The sequence below is a fragment of the Balaenoptera physalus genome (assembly GCF_965194825.1).
Source record: "Balaenoptera physalus genome assembly, chromosome: 3".
NCBI lineage: Eukaryota > Metazoa > Chordata > Mammalia > Artiodactyla > Balaenopteridae > Balaenoptera > Balaenoptera physalus.
In genome coordinates this window covers 8,720,100-8,738,353 of record NC_138890.1, presented here as the reverse complement: position 1 = coordinate 8,738,353, position 18,254 = coordinate 8,720,100, and the positions used below count along the sequence as shown (strand labels likewise).

The 18,254-nt window shown below is 56.5% G+C and overlaps 1 protein-coding gene across 3 annotated transcripts; it reads left to right on the top strand.

Annotated features, from left to right (window-relative positions):
- Positions 1-2,402: 2,402 nt before the first annotated feature.
- Positions 2,403-18,169, top strand: ADGRE5 (adhesion G protein-coupled receptor E5). Of its 3 annotated transcripts, XM_082456714.1 has the most exons (21): positions 2,403-2,479; positions 2,614-2,808; positions 6,275-6,325; positions 6,543-6,662; positions 7,213-7,368; positions 10,473-10,604; positions 11,163-11,309; positions 11,786-11,935; positions 12,023-12,069; positions 12,199-12,276; positions 13,527-13,704; positions 13,788-13,895; positions 14,117-14,340; positions 14,931-15,110; positions 15,938-16,129; positions 16,383-16,609; positions 16,735-16,801; positions 16,939-17,030; positions 17,116-17,284; positions 17,372-17,476; positions 17,561-18,169. In XM_082456714.1, the coding sequence occupies exons 2-21, from the start codon at positions 2,769-2,771 to the stop codon at positions 17,588-17,590; spliced, it is 2,493 nt and encodes an 830-aa protein (XP_082312840.1). In that variant the 5' UTR covers positions 2,403-2,479; positions 2,614-2,768; the 3' UTR covers positions 17,591-18,169. The 3 variants fall into 3 exon arrangements, with proteins under 3 accessions (XP_082312840.1, XP_082312841.1, XP_082312842.1); XM_082456715.1 differs by lacking the exons at positions 2,403-2,479; positions 11,163-11,309 and having other exon boundaries at positions 2,554-2,808; XM_082456716.1 differs by lacking the exons at positions 2,403-2,479; positions 10,473-10,604; positions 11,163-11,309 and having other exon boundaries at positions 2,556-2,808.
- The last annotated feature ends 85 nt before the right edge of the window (positions 18,170-18,254 follow it).

Here is an 18,254-nt window from a genome sequence, read left to right as displayed (position 1 = left end):
ATGATTGGCTGACTAGTCCTGGATCTGCTACTTCCTAGCTGAGGAACCTCAGGCCAGTGGCCCAACCCCCCAAGTGCTGGTTTCCCATCTGAAAAACGGGGATGCATGTCCCTACCTCACACCGTTGTGGAACAGAGGTCTCGAGATTGTCCAGGGCTTTGGGGCTGGAACTTCAGGGCAGAGGAAAGGGGGAGAAACACTGTGACACCTCAGCAGGGGCAAGATCATGAAGCCTGTAGTGGGCTTCCTTCAGTGGAGGGTAGTATTACTAATTATGCAGCCCTACTGGGTGCAGGCTTTGCTCTGGTTCTACAGAGACACAAATGGACCAAAGTCCTACCCTCCAGGCTGACAGTCTAGGGGGGGGTGGGGGGCAGACAGTAAACAAATTAAGTAGGTAAATTTCGTGATGGGGGGGATGGTGAAGGGCGACAGAGAACTGAGAAAGTAGGGAATATTTGGAGGATTACATTTATGACATGGGGATGGGGGGTGGGGGGTAGGTCAGGGAATGTTTGGGCAAAAACATGAAGGAGAGGAGGGAGTGAACCATGAGGTTATCTAGTTCTCTGGGTAAGAGTGCTCCAGGCAGAGGCAACAGCCTGTGCAAAGGCCCTGAGGTCACGCCATGCCTGGTGCTTTCCATAAGGAAAACTGTTGCCAAGCTACCGAGGAGAGAGTGGGAGGAGGTGAGGGCAGGGAGGTGACATAGCAGAGCAGGCTGGGCCTTAGGAGCCGAGGAAGGACTTAGGATTTTACTCTGAGTGAGGTGGGAGCCATGGAGGGTGCTTGAGCAGAGGAGTGATGAGATCTGACTCAGTTGTTCCCAGGCACCCTTGGGCCACTTGGAGAGGAAAGGAGTTGGGGTGGGGTTTGGGGGGGATGTCCCTCTTCGTGCCTTCCCCAGTCCTTCTCTCCTATATCACTGGTTCCTTCCTTACCCTGCTCTGTGAGGCCAGTAGGCAGGAATTAGAATCCAATTCACCAGAAAAGGAAAACTGAGTCCCAGGATGGTTAGACCTGCTCCAAGGGCTCAAGACACATCCCTGGGGGAAGAGAAGGCATGATTGCAACCCTCGGGCAGCGGGTCCCCCAGGCTGGAACCCCTACCCCCCAGCTTTTTCAAGCACCAGCTGTCAGACCTGTGGGCCTGTGGGTGGTGGGGTGGGGGTGGGGGGCATGTCCAGCCCTGGCATTTCCAGCTTTAAGGGAAAAAAGCCAAAAATCCACCTTGGGCCTGGTCTGGCCCCCTCCCCTCCCAGTCTCCTCCCATGTCCACTCCCCTCCCCCTGAGGAAACTGAGGCACAGAGAGACCTCAGTTACCCTGATGGGACCCCTTTCCATGCCCTGTCCAGGTCAAAGGGACAGCAAGAGCATGAGGGGTTAATTTTAGCACTGGGGTTGCTCCGTCATCCCCGGGATAATGCTTCTCTGCCTTTGGCCATGAGTGACCTTTTTTTTCCATGACTGCAATCCTCCCCTTTTAAACTATTATGTACTTAACATTTTATTTAATTTTCTAAGAAGACTGTTGCATCCTTGAATCCATTCATTTAAAAAAGAATCTTTATATTGATGTCCTGATTGGGAAACCCTTCTCATTGCCTCAAATCGTCTGTAAATTTACAAATAAATAAGAACACAAGGAACATAAAACCATGGATTCTAGCTGGATAAACCTCAGGGCCACCAAGGTGTTAGCACCCAATAGAGACTTTCTCCTGGACCTTGGGCTCATTGCAGGGACCTGGGGACTGAGTTGCCTACCTGTGGATCTCTGCTTAGCCACTTGTTACCTGTACCTCAGTTTTCCCCTTCTGCAAAATGGGAATCACAGCAACACCTGCCTCGAAGGTATTTCGAGGAGTAAGTGAGTTAAAATAGATAAAGAGATAACTCTAGGCAAATCAGGCCTGGCTCAGATTAAGTGCTTTCTAAATAATAGTGTTTTTTAAAAAAATGATCAGAGGCTCAAGATAAACCAGTCATATGACTTACTTGAAAAGGAAAACATCTCTCTTATCATGTGTTTATCTATTGCACTCTGTGCAGTGCCCAGGAATGCCCAAAATATAAGTTTCCTACCAGGTGAGACGCTGACCCAGAAAGGCCAGCTCCAGGAGCATGGTGGCCCCGAGGTCCCGCACTTTCTCTTCTTGGCATCAGCCTGGCATCCATGAGGGCCCCTTTGTGTCCCTCCCCCAGCTCTTCTTTGGACTCTGGCCTCTCTGTGCCTCAGTTTCTTCAACTGGAAAACAGAGGAGGAAGGTCCTGTTAGCTCAGAGGCTGGCCCTGGAGACTCAGCACGACGAGGCAGCGAGCACAGGGTGGTCCCCCAACGTGGGTGCCCTGAGCTATCATTTCGGACGTGGCTCCTCCCCAGCCTAAATGCCAGACAAGGCAAGACTTCCTCCTTGCCCCTGGGATCAGCCAACCCGAGTACACAGGGGCCAGAGAGTTCAGACACTCAACGGGCAGGTTGTACCTCTATGCCACGTTCGAGTGTGTGAGTGTGTGCGTGTGTGTGTGTGTGTGTGTGTGTGCGCGCGCGCGCGCGCGCACAAAGCGCCCCTGGGTCTGTGTTTTCACTGCACTTTCCTGTTGGCTTTCAGCTGCCCCGCCAGTTCCAGGGAGGGCACTGGGCCAGTGGCTGTCCCCGCCTTTATAAAGGGCTGGCGGGCCTTGGGGAAGCCTGCACAGCTGCCCAGCCTGGAGACACAGAGAAGCCCTGCCCTATCTTCTGCTTCCCCTGCGGGCAGCTTAGACCATGGGAGGCCCCCACGGCGTTGCCTCATTCGTCTTTCACGGTGAGAATTTGGGGGCCCCGTGGGGTTGGGGGCAGGCAGCAAGGGAGCCCCTGACAGCACCATGTGGAGCTCCGGCCCCCTCTTCCCCGGGGAGAAACGCGAAGTGCGGTTGGCAGCTCTGGGGCCAGCCTCGGAGGAAGCCACATGGTCAGGCGGGCGCTGAGGGCACATGGGGAGAGGGACTGGTAGTGCCCAGCACCCCCAAGCCGTGGCAGGATCCCTCAGGGCGCTCTAAGAGCCTGCCCCCTCTCCCAGAGAAATCTCTGAGCTCTCTACTGGAGCCACTCTGGGGGCTGCTTCCAAAGCAGGGAAACAGGTTTGGGGAAGGAGAGGGGCAAAAAGCGAGTGCTGAGACTCCTGAAGGCAGCCGGGCATAGGGGAGCGCTGGGGGGCTGGAGGGCTGGGGGGTTGGGGGTGGGACCTCCCCACTGAGGGCTTACCCCCAACCTGTCCCCCACTGTCTCAGTGGCAAGGGGCAGCCCCAGAGACCCTCATTCTGGCTCCCCCAGGCCCAGCTTGGCCTCAGCTGCGGGTGGAAAGGACTTTGCCGGTGGAGGGTTTGAACTTGACTTTTGCTGCGACTTCCCCAGCGCCTCCCTTCCCGCCCCACCCAGGGTGGCTCTACTGGTTATCGGGGACAGTTGGTTGCCAGAGCAACCAAGCAACAAAGAGAATGAAGAAATGGCATTTGGGGTACCAACCAGAGCTTCCCCGGGCCACAGGGGCGGGCTTCCCCGTGCTGGCCCGGGTTGGCAGGCGTGAGCCCAGTGGCTCCCAGACTGGGAAGCAAGAAACTGGAATCTGTGTGGGGCACACCTGATGGGGGGCGGTGTGTCACCGGAACCAGATCTCGCAGCCCCTGAGTCTCACTTTCCACATCTGTAAAATGGGGCAAGACTGGTCTTCACTTTACAGGGCTGTGTTAAAGGTTAACTGAGTTCGTATGCAAACTGTTCCTGGTTCGCAGAATTTAGTATTAAGTAAATGGTATTTTATTATTATTATTATTATTATTTCACTGGCTGGTCTGGGGGGTAGACTGGGGGGTCCTTAGCAGGAGGAGCAAGGAGAGGATGACCGCCCCGTCCCCACCCCAGGAATCTTACGGCTCAGGGCTCGGCAGCGGGAATGCAAACCAGATGTGACTGGGAGCAGATGACCAGCCGCTCCACTCCCAGCTCCTGTTTGGGCGACTTCCAAGGAACCAGATGGAGAAGTCCTGGCCCAAGAGCCTCCATGGTGGGGGAGCAGTGCCCAGCCGAGCCAGGGCAGAGGTCACAGGGCACAAAACAACTGTCCCATCCCCCTGCAGCATCTGGGGACCTTGACCCCATCAATTCCACCTTTTCCAAGCTCCTCTGTTCACCAGATTCTTCCTGAATCTTTTTCTGGGCTCCAAGCCTCAGTCCGTCCATCTGCAGAATGGACACAAACAGGGCAGTTGTGAATGTGAAAGTTGCTACTGGGGACTTTGGGAGCTGGGGACAAATCAGCCCAGGTCCCATCCTACCAGGGAAGGTTATTTTGTGGTGTGTCCTGCAAAGAGGAACTGAGCCCCAGCCGAGGGGGAAACTAGCCACGCCCGGTGACCGGAGAGGAGGAGGAGAGAAATCCTCACACAAGGGAGGGGAAGGACATTCCAGCCTCAGTTTACCTTGGCTGGGAGTGCTTGTGGGAGGGACTCTTGCCCACCGCCAGCCTGAGGGGTATCAAGTTTGGACCTAGGGGCTGAGTGGTCAGGGGACCCTCCAGCCTGCACCCTTGACAGCTCCGCAAGCTTTTCTCATGATGATGGACCCCAGAATTCCCCTGGGAGCTCCCTCCTAAGGCAACGAGCTATCAGTCATCCCTTCCCTTGGCCCAGGAAGTGACTCATGCCTGCCCTTCCTCCCGGCCCCCATCCCTCCGCCCACCGCCCCTTTTGGGTCTCCCTGGATTGCTGGGGTCTGCGCTGCCTCCCTGGCATTCCCACGTGGGCAGGGACTGGACGCCTCCCCCAAGCCCTCCCCATGCCCCCACCTGCTGCTGAGCTGCCCTCCCCGCCTCGCTCCCTTTCCCTCTGTTTCCATCCCACCCCCTTTCTAATTGTTTTTCTCTCTCTCTCTCTCAATCTCCGTATCTGTGTCTCTCTGTCCAATCTCTGCCATTTCTGTCTCTCTCTGAGTGTCCTGTTCCTCTGTCCCTCTCTCTCTATCACTGTCTTAACTTCTGTTTCTCTCCATCTGTCTCTCCTCATCTCTCTGTCTCTGTCTCCCTCTTTCTCCCTCTCTCTCATCTCTGTTTTCTCTCCATCTCTGTCTTCTTGTCTGTCTCTCTCTGGTGAACCGTGAGGAGATCCCCACCTCTGAAGCCCCTGATGACTTGAGGAGGCCTCGAGAGTGGGGTGCCCCTGAGCAGCAGGTACAGCCGGGGCGGAGGTGCTCGTCCAGCACCGCCCCCAACGTGAGCCCACAACATCTTCCTGTGCGCAGGGGAGGCTGGGGTGAAATGTCACCACTGGGTCTCAAGACAGCCATGAGGGCTGACAGATGTTGTGGGCGTGGTGTGCATGCACCTGTGTCCCCGAGGATGGGTGTGCGGGCTGGAGGATCTTAGATTCGGGGGTGGGGAGGATCTGAGAAAACACCCAGTCCTTTTCCTCCAACCCCCTCATTCTTACATAGAGAAACGTTGCACGGGGAACTCTACTCAATATTCTGTGATAACCTCTATGAGAAAAGAATCTGAAAAAGAATGAATACATGTGGGACTTCCCGGGCGGTCCAGTGGTTAAGATTCTGAGCTTCCACTTCAGGCGGCACGGGTTCGATCCCTGGTCGGGGGACTAAGATTGCACATTCCTCGCGATGTGGCAAAAAAAAAAAAAAAAAGAATGAATATATGTATATGTATAACTGAATCACTTTGCTGTACACCTGAAGTTAACACAACATTGTAAATCAACTATAATCCCATATAATTCTTTTTAAAAAGAAAAGAAACGTTGATGACAGTAAACGCTTTGACACACCAGGTGATATTCGCAGGCTTACTTCTCACACTACTCTAGGAAATGGGTCCCGTCACCATCCCCATTCTACAGAAGGGGAAGCTGAGGCTCTGAGAGATGAGGTAACCTGACCACAGTCCAGAATTTGAACTGCGGCTGCCAGGCTCCAGTCTGTTTACTGAACTGCTGCCCACAGAGCCCACAGGTCCGCGGGAGCCAGGACCCCCTCGGTGCTTGGGCCCCTTCTCCATCCCTCAGTTTCTGAAACCCACCTCCAGGTGGCAGGTGGCAGACCCTCTGGCCATGGGTGTCCAGTCTCTGGGAGGTGCCACGTACTCACTCTCTCCTTGAGCAATGGACAGAGCCCAAGCCTGGGACGGGCCAACAGCCCCCTTTCCACAGTTGCTTCTCTCTTAGCATTGCATCTGCCCTTCCCTGCTCTGGTGACCCCCTTGACCCTCCCCTTCTCTGTTCCAGTGCTGTGTGTCTTGCTGACTCTGTCGGAAGCTGGATCCCGGAACACCAGGGGTGAGTCTGCTGGGAGCAACTCAGTCCACAGCCGGAGCCTGGGGAAGGGACCCTAGACCCTCACCCACCCCCTCAGCCCAAACAGGAGAGAGGCCTGTTGCAGGGGGAAGGCCAGGGTCATGCCTCCCCAGCACCCCCTCTTATGGAGATGATCCTGCCCCCCTCCCCAGCCCCTGACTCAGCCCTCACGTTCTGACCAAGGTCTCCATCCCCACAGACTGTGCTCCACGGTGCCCTCTGAACTCCTCATGTGTCAATGGCACCGCCTGCCGCTGCACTCCGGGCTTCAGTTCTTCATCTGGGGAGATCTTCACCAACTCCTTGGAGAGCTGTGATGGTACAGAGGCTTGGGGGTGATGGAGGGACATGCAGAGATTGTGGGGTACAGTCCAATGCCTGTGGGGGGGCATGGGTGTTGGTTGGGGGCTTCAGCCTTTCTCCTCAGGACCATCATCAAGGACAGAAAAAAGAGAAAGGAAAAGCTATGAGAGAGATGGAGAGATGAGACATGAATAAACACGGCTTCCTGGAGAGAGAGGAGCTGTGTCTCCAGGAGTCTGGAGTCTGTGCCTCAGTTTGCCCTTTCAGGACTGAGGAGGGGGATGCAGAGCTTCCACCCACCCCCCACTTAAGCAGTTCCCACTGTGTCCCAATCTGAGGTGCCAGCCAGAGGGCCAAGAAGAGCAGAGCTGATAGACAAGCTTCAGGAATGGCTTGCTCCAGCCGCAGCCCAGCCTCAGCAGTATTGCCTGAGAGTCTAATTCTTTCTAAAAAGACACTGATTAACCATCAGGACCAGTGCTGGGGAGCCAGGTAGGGGATGGGGATCTCTGCCCTGACCAAACTCACGCCTTTGGGAGGTGACCCTTTGCCCTGCTGTGTTCCAGACATCAACGAGTGCGGACCACCCTTGACAGTGTCCTGTGGAAAATTAGCAGACTGCGAGAACACGGAAGGGGGCTACCACTGCACGTGCAGCCCAGGATATGAGCTTATTTCTGGGGCAACAACGTTCAAGAATGAGAGTGAGAACACGTGTCGAGGTAAGAATGACCTTGCATCTTCCACCTCTCCATCCATGAGGTTTGGGGTCACCCAAATACTGAGTCATTCCTGTAGCATCCAGGGGTCAGGGCTTTGGTTACAGGTGTAGCACCCAGGTCTGAGTTGGGAAAGTTGTACCTGTGCCTTTCCCACCTGCACAGAGAGGCAGGGCGGCATGAGCCAGGGACCCAAATCCTGGCTTTGCCACCTGATAGCTGTGTGTGTGACACTGGCCAGGATACTTATTCAGAAATCACTGTTAACATGTGAGATGTGATAATACTATTGTGAGTGTATGTTTTTGTTTTTTTTTTTAAGAGTCTCTATCTTTTACAGATAAAAACAAAAGTAGCTTTGCCTTTTAGTAACTGTGTGATTTTGGGCAAGCTACTTCCCCTCTCTGTGCCTCAATTTACCCATCTGTAAAAAGGGGGTGACCAGTGGTGCTTATTACCTCATAGAATTGCCAGGAAGGTATAGGAGATCACAAAACACAAAACAGTGACGGCTGTTGGGTTTTTAAATTATCATGATTACGAGTTAATGCACCCTCTCCAGGATGGGCATCCCTGTGGTTCGCGCCCCACGGTGCGTGCTCAGGAGCAGCTGTCCCAGTCCATCCCCTTACCAGGGACCCAGGAGGAGCCTGGTCTCCACACATCACCAGGTTTTGCCCCCTTTCCAGAGGGGTCAGGCAGGCAGGGAAAGGGGCAGATGGGGCCAGCAGTGGACAGACAGGAGCCACGACTCCAGAGAGGGGTCCAGAGAGGGGGTTAGACACGAATACTGAGGATGGGGAGGGGAAGGTGGGAGGTGAGGAGGAGGCTGAGCCCAGGGTCCAGAGGACTCTGAGTAGGGTCCAGAGGCCCACCCTGCTGCTACCTTGGTCCCAGCGCCTTCCCTCCTGCCCTGCAGAGGGAGGGCGGCAGAGCCTCCCTGGTGGGAGGGAAGAGAGGACCTGCATCTATGTGGAGGTGCTGCTGGTCCACAGGGGCCTCCGTGGGGGTATGCTGTGCTTGAAACATGTGGCCTGGCCAGAGCCTTCACGTGAATTGGAAAAATGTCCCTCATCTCCAGGTGAATACGGTGTGTTTAGGGAATGGAGAGTGAGCTGGTTTTCCTCTCCCACTTGCCTCCTTGGCTGGACACCCTTGTGCAGTCAGCAACCTGCACAACTGCACATGGTGGTCATGGAGCCCACTCAGTGTGCCTTGACTGGGGGTGCCACCCACCCACTGTTGTGAGACCCTGCAGAGACACGGATGAACAAGAGTGAGGTGTGAGAGGGACCTCTACGGACCTCAAGGAGGGTGACTGCGAGAGAGCAGCCTGCTGGTTTGGACCAGAGCTTGCTGCCTGAAGACCTAGCTCTGTGACTGGCTCAGCTGGACTGTCTGTGCACCCCTTCCTCAGCATTCCAACCTTTGTCGCACCTGAGGATGTGTCCACGCGTGTCCTGGCCGTGGGGTCTGCTATGGGCAGGAGACACGGGCTGCTCCCTGGGTTCCTCATCCCACTTTCTCCAGGCGTCAGACGGCCGTCCTGTGCACCTACCTCATCTCCCAACCCTCTCTGAACCCCAAGGCTCAGAACCCTTTGCAGAGGGTCACTTCCAGATGTTTGGAACATCCCCCCGGCCACCTGGCATCTTATTTGCATGAAACAAAAGAGGGGCTGGCATTCAAGATACTCAATGAGGTCACAGCACCGTGTGTTCCGGCACAATATCTGCCCTCTTCGCCGCTGTTAGTGACTGCTGGGAGGAGACCTGCCCCGCTGGGGCCCTCTCAGACCCCCTGGGCCATGGTGGACCCTGGGACCCTGTCCAGAAATGCGGGAGGAGGGAGATTCAAGGACAGGCCCACCGTCCCTGGCCAGCCCTGCCCTGGGTCAGAAACCTGCCTGGAAAAGATGCTTCCTGGCACCCTGACCCCAATTCTCAGCCGCTCAGCTTCCGTCTATTTCCCCACACAAGGCTCCACCCTGACCCTCCCCAGTAATTCCAGTTCACGGACCTGAGGCAGCTCTGATGACTGGGGCCTGGGAGGACGTTGTGTCAGGGGTGGGCAGGGTGACATCGAGCCCCCAACACGCTGGAAGAATCAGATGAACAAAGAGGCTCCCATCTGGACCAGATGACAAGAGAGGTTGTCATCAGGGACCATTGCCCCTGGCCTGACGCTCTACTGAAGAGATCAACCCAGGCCCCACGATGACCCAGACCACTTGGGGACAGAAGATGGGAGGCTGAGCCCCACTCAGCAGGGTCCACGGGTCTACGTCCCTGGTGAGAGGCCAAGGGCCGAGATGACAGAAACACCTGCCACCCTTCATGCACGAGCACCTGCTCCCTGCTCCAGCCACTCAGCCATTGCCCACTGCACGCCTTGCTCAGACGTGGATTCTCACCACTTCCTGCCAATCTAGGCGATGCCTTCGTGGGAATCAGAAAAAGGCACCTTCACAGGCCCAAGGCTGCCTGGCCAGACATCGGCCCCACTGTCCAGCACAGCCTGGTGCCCACTGCCCAGATGGCCCTGGCCTTTCCGGCATCACCCTCATTTTCTGTGCCACTGCCCCAAAGCCTCGTCCTTGAGGGACGTGGCTCAGGGGTGGGTCGTGGCCCATCTCCGTGCGGCTGGAGTCTCAGAGTGAGCGTGGATAGGAGAGTGCTGTCCCGCCAGGGTCACCAGGATCCGAGGAGAACTCAGCTGGCAGCACTCACTCTGGGGGAGTCAGGAGAGAGTCCATCACCGGGAGCCAAGATGGGGCCTCCCTGCTCAGGGAACACAGCATCTCTCCTGCACTCAGTTCCCAGGAAGGCACCCACCACAGCTGGGAGCTTCCCAGGGAGGCTGAGAGAGCCAGAGCCAGCAGACAGGGGAGGACTTGGGTCACTCCTGGCCCCATCTGGACAACAGGACATCTGGGCCGCCATGCTCACCCATAGGATGCCTCCATGTGAATTAGAAAAGACCCACTCACCGGGGAAGAGAGAGCGGGCCCTTCTGGATGCTTCTAGGCCAGGAAATGTGGCCAACCCCCCAGCTCAGAAGGCTGTCCCCAGCTGCAGGCATCCATCATCCTCTCCTTCCCCTTGCAGATGTGGATGAATGTCAGCAGAAACCCAAAATCTGTAAAGGCCGCAGCATCTGCATCAACACCCAGGGCAGCTACACCTGTCAGTGCCCACCCGGCTTGGAGCTCAACCTGGAGGACCCGAGACTGTGCACAGGTAGAGGCCCTGGGAAGACAGTGTGAGGATGGCCTGGAGCTGGAGGAGGAGTCGAGGCGGTTCCTGGAGCCTGAGGAAGAGGGAGAAGAACCTCAGGTTCCTGCAATGCCAAGGGCCTGCTGGGGCCCTGCCCAAGGATTCGCCTCCCCGAAAGGTCCCACCACAGGCCAGGGAGGCGGCAGAGCCTTCTGGGCCTGGGGTTCCCTTGTGGAGTTCCCTGCCCCCGTGAACATCCCCCAGACCTCGCCCCTTCCTCATCTGTCACATTCGAGCAGAGGAAGCTGTCACTTCCTGTTCCCAGAAGGGGAACCTCAGTCCAGGGCTGGACTTCCAAACCCCATGACTCAGTCTCCCTCCTGGTTTTACCGCCTATAAAGTGGGGCCCCTGCCACGCCCATCTTGCAGGGAGGCTACCCTAAGGTGCTTTGAGGGTGAAGTTGAAGGTCACCAGGTGATGGCACGTGCAATCACAGTGGGGTCCTTGGTGCTGGGCAGTGATAAGCGGGTACAGTGAGAAGTGGAAGTGGGGGCCGCCTGACCCTCTGGCTTTGTCCTCAGATGTGAATGAATGTACCTCGGGGAGAAACCCATGCCACAGCTCCAGCCACTGCTTCAACCTTGTGGGCACCTATCAGTGCCACTGCCGTCCAGGCTGGAAGCCAATTCCTGGGGCCGCCAGCGGCCCAAACAACACCATCTGCGAAGGTTCAGAGCTCAGATGCTATGTTCTTGGAGACCCACACTCAAAACATCTGATCACATATTCAGTGGCACCCACACAAACCAAACAGAAAGAATGCTGGGGGAGCCCTGCTGTGCCAGGCATTAATTCCTTTGAGGCTAAATGTCAAAACATCTGGGGGTCCTGAAGAAGGAGCTGGGGTGCCAAGAGAAAAGCTCCCAGGGACTCCAGGCAGCAGCTAATTACTAACTGAGACGAAGATACTTCAGTATTTTCACAACCTGCCTATCTGTATGGGGCTCACCTGCTAATGTGTCAGAACTCTGCACACTTCCCATAAATAACCTCAGCGCCCACCGTTCGAGGATGTGCAGTCACCAGGTGGCATCACCTCCGGGGGGTGGGAGGGAGCACTAATATGGGAAAAAGAGGGGCACGGCGAGGAGAGGGGCCTCATCAGGGCTGGGACAGAGCCAGACCCCCTTCTTTGTGTCCCCAGATACGGATGAGTGCAGCTCCGGGCAGCATCAGTGTCACAACTCCACCATCTGCGTCAACACCGTGGGTTCATACACGTGTCACTGCCGCCAAGGCTGGGTGCCCAAACCCGGATTCCAGGAGAAGCAAGTGGACACCATCTCCTGCGAAGGTACCTGTCCTGACCTGACCCCAGACCCCTCCTACAACAAACACAGACACTCTCACACCTAATGAACTGCTGTCCTGTCCCCTGCAGAGATCTCCTTCCCCACCTGGACCGCACCCCCTGAAATCAAGAGCCAGGTGAGTGGCCCCAGCAGGGAGCAGGAGGCAGGAAATCCCTCCACCCAGCTCACTCTGTCCGCCCGTTTTCCCCAAGCTCCCCCATCCAGGATGAGGTTCTCTGACCCCCCTTCTGTCCCCTCTCTCCAGAGTCTCTCTGGCTTCTTTGAAAGAGTCCAGAAAATGAGCATAGACTTCAAGTCAGCCTTGACCCAGGAAACCATCCAGGTAAGGGCAGGCCCTGGGGGGAACCCCAGGACAGTGTGGGGTGGAGGATGCTTCCGTGTGAGTGGAGATGCCCAAGCAGGGGCCTCTGTGTCTGTATGCACAATATACACACACCATATATATACATTGCGCAAACACAGACATACATACACACTCCAAAAGGTACACACACACATACACACACACACATTTGAGAGGGATATAATGGCAATAGAATGAAGCAGTTGAGAATTTCACCTCTGGAGCCAGGCCTCAAGGTTCAAATATACCCCATCCTACCCGCTGCCACTTCCTGCTGTGTGACCTCAGGCAAGTGACTCCCCCTCTCTGGGCCTCAGTCTCCTCACTTCATAAATGGTGCCTGCTTCATACAGTTGGTGAAAAGGTTTAAATGAACTAATAGAAGTAAGGCTCAAAGAATAGTGTCTGGCACACAGTATAAGCAGTATACGTAAGTTTTGGCATATGTCCTTGGCCTGGTAGAAATATTGAGCCCCTAAAAAATAATAATAATAACTTTTAAAAAGAGAAATATGTGAGGAACTTCCCTGGTGGTCCAGTGGGTAGGACTCCACACTTCCAATGCAGGGGGCCTGGGTTCCCTGGTCGGGGAACCAGATCCTGCATGCATGCCGCAACTAGTAAGAGTCTTCACGCCCCAACTAAAGATGCCGCATGCCGCACAAAGATCCCACGTGCTGCAACCAAGACCCGGCGCAGCCAAAATAAATAAATCAATATTAAAAAAAAGAGAGAGAGAGAAACATGTGAGCCCCTTGTGTCATTTAAAATTTTCCAGTAGCTACACTTTTAAAATATAAAAGTAAAGAATAAATTTAAGAGTAAAAGTAAACAAGTGAAATTAATGTGAAAATTGCATATAACCCAGTAGATTCAAATTATTACCATTTCAATGTGGAGCCATATTTCAAGTGACACCTGTGGCTCGTGGCAACTGTTCTGGGGCAGCGCAGACTTAGAAAAGGGCCTGACATAAAGCCCGTGCCTGATAAATGTTAAGTGCTGTTGTTGTTATAATACGTGCACACAGGCATATACTCAGTCCCCTTACTTGTCTTCTGGCTACTGCAGTGTCTTGAAGATTCCCCTGTGTCTGTCCCCCAGGCAATCCAGGTGGTTCTCCAGTGTGTACCCCAGTTGTTGGGGCAGGGTGAGGGGAGGTGAGATCAGGGTCCTTCAGGCAGCCCCTGTGGTGCAATGACCCAGCAGCTGTCACCCAACACCCACAGTACCTCATCATGTCAGTGGATGACCTGTTGAAAACCCCAGGGGACCTGGAGGCCTTGGACCTGTCTTCCAGGCACCACACAGCCACCTACCTGTTCTCAGGCCTCGAACAAATCCTGAGGACCCTGGCCAAAGCCATGTCTGGAGGCTCCTTCATCTACCATTCGCCTGGGGACACAGGTGAGACCCTGTCCTGCCCCGCCCCAGCCCCGGGCCCCTTTCATACACCCAGAGCCCCTGATCACTGCCCCCTCTCCCCTCAGAGCTGTCCCTGATGGTCCAGGAGCAGGGGAGTGGAAACATCACCGTGGGCCAGAGCCATGCACGGATGCTGCTGGACTGGGCCGTGGCAGCTGGAGCCGAGCAGTCCGGTAATGGCAGGATCCGGAGTGGGCACCTGAGGGAGAGGGATGGAGAAGCTGGGATATGGCTAGGGGTGAGATTCAGAATATGCAGCAACTGAAAACTGACCCGTGGGGAGGGACGCCAGGCATCACAGTGGACTTGGTGAGCCTGAATTAGACATCTTAGGAGGGAAGATGGGGCACAGAAGGAAGCAGAGCAGAGGGTAGCCAGCGTGTCTGTCCCCCAGGCCCCACTGTGGTAGGAATCCTCTCCAGCCCGAACATGCAGAAACTGCTGGCCAACGCCTCTTTGGACCTGGACTTGGAGAAGCAAACCGAGCTGGAAGAGATCTACGAAAGTCGCGTCCGCGGCGCCCAGCTCAGGCTTCTTTCAGCTGTCAACTTGGTCTTTCTGAGCAACACGAACACAGATAAACTCAACTCCAAGGTCACCTTCGCCTTCTCCCACCCTGTGAGTCCTTGGGTGGGGAGGGGGGATCAGCCCTACTGCTCACCCCATGGCCAAGGTCACCGTGGTCCCTCTGCAGCATTTGTTTCCCCACCTCCACCCACTCTGCTCCTTCCTTACAGGTATCTCAGGGCCTTTGCACTTGCTGTGCCCGCTGCCTGGGACACCTTTCCTCCACATGACTCAGTCCTTTACCTGTCTCCAGTCTTTGTTCAAATGTCACCTTCTTTTCTAGGCCTTCCCTGACCTGCTTATTTTAAATTACAATCTGCAATCACGCCCCACCTTTCCCCTTTGCTCTTTTCTTTCTTTCTTTTGCACTCAGCACCTTCTAACACACTGTCTAGTTTACTTATTGAATATTTATTAGGTTTATTATTTTCTGTCTGTCTCCCCCACTAGTATGTCAGCCCCAGAAGGACAGGGACTTGTGTCTGCCCTGTTTACTCCCGTGTCCCCTGGCCTGACACACACAGTAGGTGCTCAGTAGACAAATGCCAAATGAAAAACAGCCCTCTTTGGGTTCAACCCAAGCCCAGCACCCAAGAGTTTGTTCCAGGCTAACCTCTACCACCGCCCCTACCTGTTCACAGTGGGAGATGCCCGGGACACGGCAGGAGCTGATCTGTGCCTTCTGGAAGAGTGACAGCAACAGGAGAGGGTACTGGGCCACCTCGGGCTGCCAGACGCTGGGCAGCGGGAATGGAAGCACCACCTGCCAATGCAATCACCTGAGCAGCTTTGCCATCCTCATGGCCCACTACGATGTGGAGGTGAGCAGACCAGGGGCCATCCTCAAAAACCCACAGGTGGCACGGTTGGCTTCAGTGAGACAGGCAGCTGGTTCTTGGGGATACGGTCCACCTGGTTCTATATGGTTGCACAGCGCAGGTGGCCCTACACCACACCTCCCAGCCCCTTCCCTGGGACCCCCCCCGCCCAGGCCTCCACATGACCCAGCAACTAAACAGAGTGGCCTGGCACTGCAGGCTCTGCTCCGGCCAGTGCCCCTCTGACCGCTCACCCCTAACAAGTTGTTAAATATCCCTAAAAGCTCCTGCGGGAGCACCACTTTCTGTATGTGGCCTCAGAGGGATCCATAGATACGCTGGGCCATGTGAATACCTGGAATGGGCCAGGCAGAGTAGGGGAGGCTGGTGGGCCAGGCCCAAGGCCCAGGAAGGACAAAAATGTGGGTTTTGAGGAGCTCATAGTTGTGGCCAGGTGTAGGAGGGGCAAGAGATGAGATAGAGATGAGGGTCAGAGAGGTGGGCTCATCAGTGTTGGGAAAGAGGGTTGCAGCCATTGAGGCCTCACTGGGGACCTTCTCAGGAGAGCTGTCTGGGTGTGTAGTGGGGAAGCCCATCCGGAAGAACTAGGGATCCCTGCTGCACCCATGGGGGTGGGGGTGGCGGTATTTAGGATGAGACACAGCAGGTTTACTCAGATGTTGATGGCAGAGGAGGTGGGGGGGAGATGAGCCACCTCATCAGAGTCCTACAGGCCAGGTCCCAGGTGCGTGTTGGTGGTGGGGCCCACAAGGAGGGCAGGAAGGCCTCAGAGTGCTAATCGAGTCCCGCCCACCCCGTCCTGCATCCAGGACTGGAAGCTGGCCCTGATCACCAAGGTGGGACTGGCTCTGTCGCTGGTCTGCCTGCTGCTGTGCATTCTCACCTTCCTGCTGGTGCGGCCGATCCAGGGCTCGCGCACCACGGTGCACCTGCACCTCTGCATCTGCCTCTTCGTGGGCTCTACCATCTTCCTGGTGGGCATCGAGAACCAAGGCGGCCAGGTGAGGCCCCGCCCCGTGGAAGGCCCCACTCTCGCCTGAGCGCTAGACCTACCTGCGAAGGCCTGGAGTGGAATAGCCCCGCCCACTCCCAGCTGGGTCCGGTGGTCGGGCCTGGGAAGCCCAGGGCCCCGCCCATTCGCCCGCTTTAACCTCGCACGTCCACGCCCTGACTCCGCCTGCCATCCGGCCTCGGGCCCGCCCATCGCTGACGTCACCCGCCCCTCTGTCCCTCCGCCCCGCCCCCGCCCCGCAGGTTGGGCTGCGCTGCCGCCTGGTGGCCGGGCTGCTGCACTACTGCTTCCTGGCCGCCTTCTGCTGGATGAGTCTCGAGGGCGTGGAGCTCTACTTCCTCGTGGTGCGCGTGTTCCAAGGCCAAGGCCTGAGAAAGCGCTGGCTGTGCCTGATCGGCTACGGCGTGCCGCTGTTCATCGTGGCCGTCTCGGCAGCCATCAAGATCCAGGGCTACGGCCGCCCCCAATAGTGAGTGCGAGGTGGTGGGAGAGGGCCAGGGCGTGGAGGAGGCACCCAAACACAGTGCCCCTGCTCCCCTCTGGCTCCCCTCTGGGTTTCCTGGGTGCTGACCAGACCCCTCCCTTCTCGCCCAGCTGCTGGTTGGACCACGCCAACGGCTTCCTCTGGAGCTTCCTGGGACCTGTGACCTTCATCGTTTCGGTAACTGCCTCACTCCCCACCCCACCCCACACCTGTGGAAACCTGAGGTGCTTGGCTCCACAGAGCCGGCTACACCGGCTTTCTCCCTGTGAGTTCCACGGACACCCCCTAATCCGAATTCTGTGCTCCCCACCCAGTGCAATGCTGTCATCTTCGTGATTACTGTCTGGAAGCTCACTCAGAAGTTTTCTGAAATCAACCCAGACATAAAGAAACTAAAGAAGGCCAGGTGAGAGCAGGGGCAGGGAGGGGGCCTGGCAGGAGTGGGTGTGTGAGGTGAGGACCTTACGTGGCAACTGCCCACCTCCCCACAGGGTGCTGACTGTCACCGCCATCGCCCAGCTCTTTGTGTTGGGCTGCACCTGGGTCTTCGGCCTGTTCCTCTTCGACCACAGTAGCTGGGTGCTGTGCTACACCTTCAGCATCCTCAACTGCCTGCAAGGCCTCTTCCTCTTTGTGCTGTACTGCCTCCTCAACAAGAAGGTGGGCTGCAGGCAGGGCTGCGGGCGGGGCTGGGACCCTAGTCCGGGGGCCCCCTCCTCCCCTGACCTGGCGCCCTGTGCCCCACAGGTGAGGGAAGAGTACCGGAGGTGGGCCTGCATGGTCACCAGGAACAAGTACTCCGAGTTCGCCACATCCACCTCTGGGTCTGGCTCCAGCCACAGTCAGACTCAGGTAAGGGCTGAGCCTGGAGCGGGGGTGCAGGCCATAAAGCAGCTGGGCCTGGGATCAGTTCTCACGGGGCTCCTTTCTCTCCAGGCCCTCAGGCCCTCAGAGTCTGGCATGTGAAGGCGCAGTTCTGGCCGGGCCAGCGGCCCCCGTGGCCTCAGCAGCTTCTGCACATGCCGAAGACCTCCTCTCCTCTCCCACTGCTCTGCTCCCTCCTGCCTTGGTCCCCATACGCACCACGGAGAGAAGGGTGACACCTGCCATCTGGCACCGAACTCCAGAATACCCAGCAAGGGTGGAGAGTCGGACCTACTGGGCCTGCTTCTGGCTGCCTCTCAGCTCCACCCCAGCCAGGACCCAGGGTAGGGGCAGAAGCTGGCCCAGGACTGCAGCCCCTTGCCCTGGTACACAAGGCCCAGACAGACTGAGGGCTCCTGTGCCCAGCCTGGCCCTCCCCCCTCATCTGTCTTTGCTACAGAACAAGAGGCCAGGGTGCTGGGACTCAGCACCGGTTAAGCTAAGACTGAGGTCAGGGGTGGGAGGAGGGCAGGGCCGAAGGCTCATGGTACAGAGGCCCATCTGCCCCCAGGGCAGAGGGTTCTCACTGATGTGAAGGCTGTGGATATTGTGTAATGTTTTGTATCTGTATAAACCTTTCAGTGTTGACACTTAAAATTAAATATCACATTGACATAGAAAGTGGCATTTCTTCCTGGCTAAGGACTCGGAGACCAGGCCCATGGTGTCCACGAAATGCCGAGAGCTGACAGAAACAGACATGGTG